Source organism: Pholcus phalangioides, unplaced genomic scaffold (genome assembly GCF_987345545.1).
Source record: "Pholcus phalangioides strain wild (caught in Gottingen) unplaced genomic scaffold, Ppha-v1.0 ptg000020l_1, whole genome shotgun sequence".
NCBI classification, from domain to species: Eukaryota; Metazoa; Arthropoda; class Arachnida; order Araneae; family Pholcidae; genus Pholcus; species Pholcus phalangioides.
This window is the reverse complement of record NW_028301613.1, coordinates 10,798,421-10,811,382: the sequence shown is the minus strand read 5'-3', so window position 1 is coordinate 10,811,382 and position 12,962 is coordinate 10,798,421. Positions and strand designations below refer to the sequence as shown.

The following is a 12,962-nucleotide window of genomic DNA, read 5'->3' as shown; positions in this document are numbered from 1 at the left end:
TTTAGAATGGTTTGCCTCTGAATTAAGCAGTAGCACAGTATTATACTTGACTTTTGGTTTGCACACTTTTTGTGATAAAATTTAAATTCATTATGTTTGTACTTCTTTAGAAAATAATTTAGTTAATGTCCTTTAAAATTATCCGCAGCACACCCATGGTTCTCTTGCTGCACACTAGTTGAAAAACTATGGGTCTTCAACTTTTCAGACATCACAGGCCAAAATAAAAATTACGATGAAGCCTGCAGGCCACTACATCAAGTCAAACTGCAGTATTTATAATTGTAAAATTGAATCCAGATTCACAAGGACTTGATGTAATGAGCAGTGATGCCTCAACATTTTGCCCAATAGGAGTAGATACAGAGGTCCCAAATAATGGAAACTTTTTATTAATTCTGAGATCCCATTTCTTCACCAATTCTGAAAACATTTGTTGATTATTTGTTTTTTTATACAAAAATTGCCACGTTTTCAAGACAAATAAATTCAATTGGTCGAAAGGTCGACGTGTTTTGGCTCTTCAATGGAGAGCCGTCATCAAGACCTTGTGGTCAGAATTCACATGAACGAGTCGTGGAGGGGTGATGTTTACGTCTGGTCATCCGAAGAGTTCGCCTTTGTATTTGCTGAGTCCGAGTGGTCTTTGGATGCGAATTGGGGAGCTATCTGTTGCAAAGTGTTGAAAGTTTTGTCACGACTAAGGCCAATAAAGCCTGTCCAAGCTCACGAAATAGGTGGCTTGTTTCTTCCATCATTAACGAGGAAATTCTGGCATGTTCTGATGAAGTATCCATCGAGAAAATTCGATTCGGAATTGTGTGTTGCTTTTTTAAAAATGAACGCTTTATCAAAATCAAAATAATGTGAACGTTTCCAACAGTCTGTTGGATCTCGTTAATGATGGAAGAAACACGCCACTTATTTCGTAAGCTTGAACAGGCGTTATTAACCTGAGTCGTGACAAAACACCAGTGAGAGGAGTTATTTCATAGTTTGGATGACTCACCCAAAGACGATCACCTCCACCTAAAGTGATGTATTCTGAGTTGAAAGTGAGGATGAATGCGAGCTAATGCGAAGTGACTCCGGGTATTTATACCTATAAAGGAAGTACGGAACGATCCAACTCCTGGGGCCGACTATCTCAGAAAAATACACATCAGAGCACAACCAATAGGAAAATACATCTAATTTACATAAATAAATGACAATAGATTTTTTTATAGGAACTTTCACAAAATAAAAATAGCAACAACAATTTAAAATGGCGATGTGATCAGGATCACACATTTTTCCGGACTATGAGCAATGAAAATATCACAGACTAATTAAATCAACCGTGCATAGAAAACAACAAATTCTATTAAAAATTATACAATTACAACTATATAAACATATAGAAACGTCCTCTCCACTTGTCAATACAAGATTCATCGAAAGACTGGTTATTTGTGGAGATGAAGATTACAAGGAATTTCATTTTCGATGAATCTTGTATTGACAAGTGGAGAGGACGTTTCTATATGCATATGGCCATCTGGTTGGCCTTTGTCATTCACGAGCTATTAGTTGATTGTTGACACCGTCCATGTACGGTGCCTTTCAACATATATATATGCTCCCAGGTTGAAACATTCTATCTGCTTCCATAGCTTAGATGGTAGAGCACTCGTCCGGCAAGCGAGAGACCGGGGTTCGAGTCCCCGTGGGGGGCAGTGATGAATTTTCTTCCTTGTAATCTTCATCTCCACAAATAACCAGTCTTTCGATGAATCTTGTATATAAACATGTTTCAAATTTAAGAGATAGAGGCAGGTTTGGCGAATTTCCCAAGGGTTCCCAACTATTGTTACAGATCGATACACTTTTCTTTGACTTGTGTACGTTAGCGCCACCTATCGGCTATTTTTGAGGTTTTTCCTGTCTTAAAAAAATTCCTGTGACCTGGCGATGGTAACCCTGCAAACCATTTTTATTTCGGTTATTTTTCCAGTTTTCATGCATTTTGAAAGTTCCTACTGACTTTATGCTCACCCTATATTTGTCATATTGGTTTGGAATGATAGTGATTTGTTCTATTTATGTGAGAGTCTCACTTGGACACAGTCCAAGGACCTCGCGACAAGTAGATCTGCTTACAATTTGCGAGAGTTACTATGCAAATTAAAAGGCAGAAATATTTAGATGATAGAGAGCCCCCCCCCCCCCCTCAGAAAAATCAGTTCGTCAAATACAAATACAACGTGACAACAGGCAAAATGCCCAACGAGGTGGCTGAGACGGGCAACGAATGATGCTGTTAAAATAGCTCAAGCTAACTTTATAAAAATTGCACGAAATCTCATTCCAAAAACTCAGCCTTAATGTAATCTTTAGTTAGCAATCTTATCAGTTTTTCTGTATTGGTGCCATCATTTTGATGAATGTCTTCAACTTTACAATCAATCAAAAATTTTAGGATTTTCTGCCGGATGCTGGAAAAAAAATTATACATTAAAAAAAAAAAACCATTTTGGCTAATTTTTGTGGTGCCCTAATCATGTGCTTATTATGCTTAATGGTTAATTTGGCCCTGCCAGCAGGATATGGGAGGGGAACATTGGACCAACCAAGGCCTCTTTCAGAGGATGAATTTCACATATTTCTATTTACATATTTCATATTTTGAAGTCTGATATTATACGCTTGTTATTTGCTCTATCGTCGGCCTAGACTGTAAGCTTGTTACCCTATTCAAGTTGGTTCTCAAACTGGTGTCTCTCCCGGGCCAAGTGATTTTTCTGAGGCCCTACCAAAAACGTTTCATAAAGTTTAACTATTTGTCATTTTTCTGAGGCTCCCAGAAAGATATGTTCTGGGAGCCATCCAGGGCCGCAACTGGAGGGGGGGGGATGTGGGTCTCGTGTCTTGGGCGCTGGATCAGAGGGGTGCAAATTTTATGCTCAAACCTCTCCTTCAACATTACAGGGACACACAAAACTGTGCACTTGCCCCAGGTGACGAAACATCCAGTTGCGGCCCTGGAGCCATCTTAGTGCTTCAGAAGAGTTATATTGATGAAAAAAACCTATTCCATAATTTTTTTATGCATTGTCTGGTTACCCTGCTTCTGCCCAAACATTATTCAATTTATCATTTACATATTTTGAGCCAACATGTTTTGTAAAATCAGAGTGTGTGATTGAACACTTATTTTCCACTAGTGTTGATCGAACACGTTCTTCCCGGGTGTTGTCATTACATAAAAATTGACTTTCAAGGCTACATTGAAATAAATTTATTTTTTCATTTACTCCATATATAGAGAACTGATTTATTTTATTAATTATTAAAACCATATTTTTGAATGGTAGAAATAAGTACTTATATAAATGCATTAGAGAAAAATTGTAAATAATGCTGCAATTGGAGCTCACCATAAGGATCTGCATCGACTAAAGCTAAAACTGGTATGTGCAAGAAGTTATATAATTTATGCACCATGCTACGAGTGTTCACATCAGGAAAGCCTTTGCCCTTAAAAGGAAAAAAGTTGTATTTTCTTTGAATAAAATCTTCTACTGCTTAAGCTACTTAGAAGTATAATGAATCTTAGCTAGAAAGCAAAATTAGGTGTACAAAGTTATGTAATTTATACACTCACCACAAACCATATTATGAGTGCCTATGAAGAAAATATTAAATACAGTGGAATTTTAATTTAATCCATAAAAAACTTTTAACTGCAAAGAATCATTCATTCAATACAAAACTGCATGCATTGTGCGTGGATTTACCTTCCATTTTGAATTTTTCATGGCTAACTACCATACTCCATCACCAGAAACACTGTAAATTTTATATGGATGAGGGGGATCAAAAATGGCTAAAAATCTGCTGATGGTATTTTTGAATGATCCCTTAACTGCTTCAATATTTTTATATTTCAAAGATTTTTATTTTATGAGAAAGAAATGACATTTCAAGTCTTAAATTTTTGCTGATTATTTTTCATATTTTACTTTGTGGCTAGAATACACCTAAAAATATTTATTTGTTCCTGACGCTATGCAAAATACCATGGCGATTCTGTTTGTGAGGGGGAACATTTTGTTGGTGAAAACCAATTAAGATGAAAATTGGTTGTGTGCAGGGCTGGACTTGAGCAGGTGCGAAGGATGCGGCCGCACCAGGCTACTGTATTTTAGGAGGGGCCAAAAAACGGGATGAGAATACTATGATTATTTTTGAATTTAACTTCTAAAGTATGTACGTAAAAGTTTAAACTGTTTTAAATAGTTTATCTGCCCAAGACAGGGAACCCTTAATATTCATACATTCAACCCTCAGAACTAGGATATCAACTGACCATTCCCCCCCCCCTCCAATGAGTCGAGAGTTAGAAAGGAGGTAGTGCTCAATTCTTCCTTCAATGGATTATTAAAATTCATAAGAAATTATAAGGGGGGGGGGGGTAAAATGTAAATGTGCACTTTCTTTGGTTAAAAGAGTATATAGTTGCGGTCCTGGGTAGAAGCTCGGTTTTCTAGCATCCCTGACAGCCCTTCCAATATGGTTCCCTGCATATAGATCAGATATGCCATTGACATGCTACAAACGCAGTGATTCCAAACGTGGGCGTTAATGCCCCTGGGTAGAAGCTACGAGTATAACATAGGATCCCATAGGTTAGATTGCGTTAGGGGGCAACGCGAGAAAAAAAAATTCTGAAGAGAGGCGATGGGACAAAAAAGGTTGGGAAACTAAGCTATAATGTGTCAAATATCCAAAATTTTGGGAAAGGACACATAAAAATTTGGTTCACGCGTCTTCCGGGATACGTTCTTCGCTAGTTCCAAGATGAAATTTTTTTTCCCTTCCTTTTATTCAGTCTTATCACAATCGTGTGCGACCTTAAAAAAGTGATTTTACTACTTCGTATACTGTACTGTATTGATCTACACCAAGGTTATTGAAGATATTTTGTTTCACTTAATGACGGGCCGTGCACGGAATTTTCAGAGAATTTCAGAGTTTTTACTCCCCTATGGATTTTCTGCCCTCCGGTTAAATATCGGAAATTACGTGGGCTTGTGAAACATTTTTTGAAATCGTTCAAAAAAAAATAATCTGTAAAAACTCTACCTTGAATATTCACAGTTTTGTCATCTAGCTGCATGTGGTAGCAAGGGCGTAGCGGGGGGGGGGGGGGGGGGGGGGGGGGGGGGACTTGGGGGTCTGGTCCCCCCCCCCCCCGAAATGTGAGAAAATGACCGAAAAAAGGGAAAAAGATGGCCAAATCCATTGTTCTGTCACTTTGGTCTACCCCCAAAATGAAAGGTCCCCCCACCCGAACGAAATTTCTGGCTACGCCCCTGTGTGGTAGTCACCATTTCGCATCTCGAAAATAACTGGTGTGTACGCAGAATCAGCTTTAAGAGAAGGATTTCTTCCACAGAAATTGTGGATCATTAACGCTCAAAAAGAATTTTAAATTAACATAGTATAAAAGACTATTTTCTCCAATATTTTAGTTTTCTACAAAAATATTTTTAATTTTTCATTTCCCCCACCCCCCTCCCGATTCTGCCTTTGATGAAACTCCGGGTTTGGAACCTGCGATTGAGTAGTGGTAATCGGCTAAAAATATGATTTTCTAAGGTTTTCCAATAATTTTGAGTTGGCTATTCCTTTGAAAAAAGCTCTGGTCACCATGAGAAAATCAAACTGACTTACAACACAAATATGTATACATTAAATTTGAAATCCATTAAAAACCTATTTTGAGGATAGATTCAGGGCTGCAACTAGGGTTGGGGGAGAGCAGGTGGGTCTAGTTCCTCTTCTTCCCCCCCCCTCCCACGGGCTCTGCACTAGATGGGGGTGCCGAATTCACCCTTTATAACTGCTTCTTCTACATTACATGGGATGCCAAAATATGTGCTTGCCTCAATTGAGAAAGTATCTAGTTGCAGCCCTAGATAGATGGCACCACCTACTGATCACAAAACACACTGAATGCTGGGCACACAAACACACTTGAGTTTCACCAACACAAATCAGACATAGCTCCCATATTCAGGTGTGAAAATATGTGGCAGTTAAACGGCGACAGAGGAGTGGTGGACCAACAGGGAGAGAAAATAAAATCATTCTACCAGGATATCGCTTCACAATGATTGGTATGAAATCCTTGCTCGTGTATGAATAGAGAGAATCGGAAGTCTGAGCGAGTGTGTACTGAGAGAGAGAGAGAGAGGGAGAAAAAATCCCATTTGCTTTTTAAATTCAAATCAGAAGATATTATTCAAAGAGCTATGATTTTTTTTTAAAAATGAAAAATCAATCAGAAGGGAATTTACACTCATGTCCATAAATTAAGGATAGTGCCAGCTCCGGCAAATAAAAGTTCAGAAACAAAACAAACGTTACTTATTCATAAAGCCAACTTATTAAACAAAAGATAAAGAACAAAAACGATGGAGTATGTATGATACCATTCATAAAAACTATGATTTTTGCTCCCTAGAGCAATTTTAAAAAATATCTCCTTTACAAAAACTTACTATTACATGGTTGGTATGATGGTTAATACATTGTATGTCTCCCATGCGATAAAATACAGTCCGTACAACGCCTAGGCATGCTGAGTATCAAATTATCGATCTGATCTTGGGGAAGATCACTCCACTCAGCAAGCAATGCTCTCTGAAGTTCCGGTACACATGTAGGAAGTGGTTGACGGGCTGCAACTCGTCGGCCAAGCATGTCCCACACATGCTCTATCGGATTCAAGTCAGGTGAGAATGCTGGCCATTTCATACGGGTTATATCCTCAGATTCAAGGCATTCGTTTACTGTGTTTGCTCGGTGAGGACGAACGTTGTCATCCATAAACACAAATTCTGCGCCCATGGCACCCCTAAACAAACGTACATATTGTTCCAGAATGATGTCCCGATAAATTTGGGCTTTCATGGTTCCGGTTTGAACATGCAGATCTGTTCTGGAACCCAGTATAATTCCACCCCAAACGAGCAATGCTGCACCACCGTAACGGTGTCGTTCAATGATGTTGTCTTGGTGGTAACGGGTACCTGGCGTTCTCCATATGAAAGTCCGACGTGAATCAGACTGCAAGCTAAACCTGGACTCGTCGGAAAACATCACACAAGCCCACTGTGACGATGTCCACATTGCATGTTCTCTACTCCAGGCTAATCGTTGCCGTGAGCGGAACACATCTGACAGGCCTGCGAGCATATAGACCAATATCTCCCAAATGTCTGTACACGGTTTGCTTTGAAACCGTGGTACCTGTGGCTGCAGATAGCTGACGAGACAGGTCGGATGCTGTGCTCCATCTGCTTCTTTTGGCAGTTACTGCCAAATACCGGTCTTCATTCAGCGTTGTAACTCGGGGGCGACCTGTACTGTAACGTCTACTGGCATTTCTGTTATCTTGGAATCGTTGCCAAAGCCTAGAGATGACACTTTGGGCAATTCCAAGTTCCTCGGATACTTCCATCTGAGTACGGCCACATTCCAAGCGGCCGATAATTCTACCACGTAAAAAATCATCCACATGCGTCCTCTGTGTCATAACTATTCGCTTATGGCACTGAGCGCCTTACAGAACTCTAGTGAACAATTTTACTTCTTTGCCGCCATTCCTTATATACCCCCTCTTACACTCTTGTCATTGTGACATACTATCGGCATCATCTGGTGGCTTCCTGAAATCTGCATATCACTCTTGCGGATGCGTGTGATAATTCTACAGGTGAAATTTTTACTTTAGATTTTGATTTCCGTGTGATTCTGAATTATCCTTAATTCATGAACATGAGTGTATATACAAGTAGACTGATTTATTAGTAAATATATAAATGTGTGCATTAGTGTGTCTCTAACTTTTGATTATAGTGGATCCTGCATATAGCACTTTTCAAAAAACTGTCATAAAAAATGTTGTAAGCAGGAAAACACTTCAAACTGGAAATCTTAATAAGAATTACTTAAAGTTAGAATCATGAAAATCAGTTGTACTAAGTGGAAAAATGTTCTAAATGGGAACATAATAAGTGGGATCAACTGTATATTTGGTTTAGATTTGCTATATGTGCTACATTCCATGTTAAATTCTCATTAATGGGCTTCTTTTCAAGCTTTTCCTACTAGTAGACAATGAAAGTAAATGAACCTTTGTATAGAACATGTTTTTAGAAATGAATCATTTGCTTCACAGAGATACCTCCTTTTCCCACCCAGAACATGACCCGCTGCTCTGTCTCAATGAATCAATATAAGCAGGTGATACAAGACATGGGGCATGACGGAAAAAAAATTCATAGAGATACCAGTGAATTATGGGGAAGGGGCATGGCTTTTTCAAGATAATTTTTTTCGATAGATAGATACTGCAGAGCAGTGTCCCTGGAGACACACCTGTAACATTTTTGCTGGGCAGCGGGAACTATTGTCAAAATGTATTGCTGAATGCCCCTCTCATTACTACAAAACCATTTGTGCCATTGTGCAGTGCCAGCTGGGGGAGTCTAGAGCAGAGGGGCCCTCATAAAAATGAGATCCGGTTATAATTTTCAAGAGTAAGTGTGTACATTGCTCCAGACAAGCATTTCTAGATAAGGCCTCAAAAATATCACTTCGATACTCTTAAGACGGCCTTGCTGGTGCCAATCTAGCCCGCACCTTAGGTATCCTGCCCACGAATAATGGGGAAAATCAATTTTAGAGGGCTGCAAAGCTGCTTTTGTAGAAGGCAGCAAAATAGTTAGGTTTGTCCCTGGCTGTGTGTCAAAATTATTGAAACATGGAGAGTTGTGTGGGGCCTGTCTGGCAGATACAAAATTGCGCTTTGCTCAACACCAAAAGTAAAAGTGAATGTGTACGTACCAATTGAAATTATAATAACTCAAACTAAAGATACATGGCACCATTATAATTCATCAATGCCCTAAAATCCTGCCTACAATCAGCACTTGCAAATTTTGCTACTTTGAGAAGAAAAATCACCTTTTAATCCGTACATGCAAAATTTTTAGTGATTATTTGTATCACTCAGGGTTGTTGATTTAAAAAAAAAAAAATAGATTTATTTGATTTAAATCAGATTTTTTTTATTTTATTGATTTTTTTAAACAAAATAAACAACATATATTATGCTTATATACTTACACACTAGTCATTAATCTATGCTTTCTTTAAAGAATATAAAATTAAAGAAATTTTAACTTGCAAAAATAATGACTATTTAAAAAATATTTTCAAACTAAAGATAAAGAATCATATACTTGTGAAATATTTTATAACATTTTATTAAGAAAAGGGGGAAAGAAACACTTCTTGAATATAGATATCTTACATCAAGTATTAGATAATTTTACCCAGTGTGAATATATAATTGTCAATTTGTTTCATTAGAAACACTATTTTGAATGCTTTGTCTACTCTTAATCTGTTTCGCTATTTGGAATGAACTGCACCTTGAAAAAATCCTTTCAACACAGTCATCAATGAGTTTGGCTGTAGTTAGTGTGTTTACAAATTACATATCGCTCTCTGTAATTGTATCTTCACCCAAAACATTATAAAAACTATTCCACCACTCAAAATCCGACATTGTATGAACAACCTTAGGGTGAAAAAAAATTTTTTTAGCATGAAAATAGTTCCAACTTTTCCAAAAACCAGAGTCACATTTCTGTTTGATTAATTCAAGACCCTTATTTCTCTCTTCTTTTGTGACATTAATTCCCTATTATAAGTTAACACTGATGAGCTTAGAATAAATGCAGCAAAGTGTGCATTTGTTAATGATTGTTCATATCTATTTTTATACTCTGATGACAAAACCTTTTTATTGTTTGATGTTGATGCTTTCATCTTCAACTGCAGCTTTTTCCATGCCAATACACATTCAGCTATGGAGCAATTGTGTGCGTGTGTTCCTTTGTATAAAATCTTCTATTTATATAATAAAACTATTATCTTCAGAATTACAATTATGTCCTTGACATTTCTTTTTGAATCAATATTTAAGATTTCACAAGAGATGTTACTATCTGTGAGAACTGTGCTCTTTACAAACTTTGGTAACAACTGACGAATTTTTAACAAAAGATTCAAGAGAATCATAATAAGTATTCCATCATACCTCTGCACTTCCACCTTACATATAATACCATGCTTTTAGAAATGATTGTGGAAGTATCTAAATATACTTGTAACATACTTTGTTACATCAGTTTTAACCAAATTGTCGGCTAAAAAGTTTAAAATGTGGGCACTGCACCAATATGTAAGTCCCGAAAAGCCAGGCTTTTTATCCAGAGTCTTTCTGGAAGAAACCATACTTGCAGTAACAAAACTTGATATGTTACATTAGAAGTTTTCTCTTCTGTTGACTTCACTGAACTAAAAACTACATTTGCTAAATAATTTCCAGCATGTGATAAGCCGGATGTGTCAATAGTATCAACATTGATGGCTTTACCACACTGTTTGATAACACAGAATTTATTTATTATGTATATCCATCCATTGCCATGTAATTCGATTTTCTAAGTCAATTTTACATTCTCTAACTTCATCATTGTAAATCTTGGGTAACCATTTATCAGCTAAATTGGTACGACTATGGTATGTCTGATATTTGATGTACATATTAATATATATATATATATATATATGTATATTATAAAAATATTTGAAAATATATTTAAATTAATTGATATTTAAAATAATTTAATAAAAATTTAAATCAGTTTAGAGCTGCATAAATTATTTTATTCAATTACAACAGATAATTTTTCCTATCTGAAATAAATTGATTTAAATCAGTGACTTTTTTAAAATCACGACAACCCTGGTATCACTAATAATCAAATCCTAAGAACTGGCAGGGGTTGTTGTTATTCTGTTATAGAAAAATTTATTATTTCTACTTGAATCTACTTGCATACATATACTACCTTTTAAAAAGAAAAAAAGTGAAGTCATTTCAAAAAATATGCATTTTAACACCAACTTCTCTCCAAAAAACCGCAGCAGACAGCATGCAGAAGTCTATAATTAACATGAAGAATTTTTTTTTTAAACATTTAATTTGATTAAAAAAGCAGTACATGAAATAAGTCATGGTGTCTGGAAGATGTCGCAAGCAGTGCAGGCTTAGCATTATTATTAGAGTTTTGCATTATTATAGCAAGTGCTATATATGGGGCAGTGCGACCGGTGCAACTGCACCGGGCGCCAAATGAGAAGGGGTGCCGAAACACGTTAGATATACATTACTTGAAAAATATCGTTAAGATACATATTTAAAAAAATAAGTATAAAATATACATACATTAAAAATGACCGAGATGAAAAAAAAATTGGAAGTTTGAATGTATTAGTTATATTTCGAAAAGAAATTTTAGATTAAAATACACATAGACTTGAGCTCTTTTCATTTCATTTCTTTTCTCCCTGCAGGAGATTTTAGGGGGAAAACACAACCTTTTCTCTGTCATTGTGCTGTAAAAAAAAGAATAGAAGAATCTCCCTGGGTCACCCAATTTTTCTGCTTACGAGAGCAAGTTTTTTTTCTCTCCCTCTCTCTTGAGCTCTTTTCATTTACCCCTGAAGGAGATTTTTGAAGAAGACTCAAATGAAAAATCAACATGATATGTTATGACAAAATATCGAAGTTCCTTTGAACATATCAAAATGAAGCGATTGAAACAAACTGTTTTTTTTTTGTTTGTTGTTTTGTTTTTTTAATTGGGGGAAGTCGGGGGGCCCAAAAATAGGTCCTGCTCGGGTAGAGATTTTGCGTCGAGCCACCCCTGAAAACAACACATGTGTGCGCGGACTAGGAAAGTGTATAACAAACCTTACATACACAACTAACATCTTTTAAGAGTTTCATGGATCTTGTTCCAGAGATACCCAGTGAATAACAGTAAAGCCTCCTATGAGGCTCCTAGACAGAGATACTGTCTAGGAGGTCTTCGTAAGGAAATGACTCTAAAAAAAAAAATATATATCTTTTCTCTTTTAAGAAACTAATGAGGAACATATGTTGTAAATTCAATTTGATTTTTTTTAAACAGCTTTGTAAATCAGATTCCACAATCATGACCCCCCCCACCAAATTCTGTTTCTGAAGAAACTAAAAAAAAGTTTGAAGCGCAAAATATATATTGCTTTATTCCATTGGGATCATTGTCCCTAAAATATGCTTCACAGCATTGTTTCGCACCTTAATAAGGTATTAAATGGAAGAATGATGAAAAATCTTACCCAAGGGCGTAGCGAGGGGGGGGGGGATTAGGGGGTTCCCCCCCCCCGAAATGTGAGAAAATGACCGAAAAAAGGGAAAAAGATGGCCAAATCCATTGTTCTGTCACTTTCGTCCCCACCCCCAAAATGAAAGTGGTCCCCCCCCCCCCCGAACGAAATTTTTGGCTACGCCCCTGATCTCACCAAATATATTTATTAATTAAATAGTGTGCCAGTTTATTAAAACATGCAGTTTTTCCACTAAGTTATATATTATTTGGGAATACGAATCATTGTGTGAACTTAACCAATCTAGCTGCACTGTAACTGTAAGGTAGGCATAACGTAGGTATTAGGATTTAAGACAGTGTAAAAAATTTTGAAAACATTGGAAGCATATTTAATACAAAACATATTGGAACGCATTTGGATTGGCACCACGGTAAGAAAAAAAATTGGGAACTAGAGTGGCTTTTATGACCATGTTTTAAGAAATGGAAAGATAACATCTCAAAAAGAGAGAAATTCAAGATTTTCCAGGAGCAGATTGAGTGGTCCTTTGTTGCTATTTAAAAGGAGATGTAGAAGTACAGTTAGAAGTTACGATTAGCTGAGCAAATTTGAAAGAATAGAACCATGGATCGAACTCCTTTTTTCAAAACAGTTTGTTCTGTACAAGTGAAGAAGTTGAC

The 12,962-nt window shown here is 36.8% G+C and overlaps 1 protein-coding gene across 3 annotated transcripts in view; it reads right to left on the bottom strand.

Moving 5' to 3' along the window:
- mei-W68 (meiotic W68) overlaps positions 1-12,962 on the bottom strand; it is a 152,749-nt gene that overhangs the window by 26,312 nt on the left and 113,475 nt on the right. For all 3 annotated transcript variants that reach the window (XM_089248442.1, XM_089248440.1, XM_089248441.1), the window contains one exon: positions 3,420-3,519. In XM_089248442.1, the coding sequence (XP_089104568.1) occupies positions 3,420-3,519 (100 nt within the window). The remainder of the gene's footprint in view (positions 1-3,419; positions 3,520-12,962) is intronic.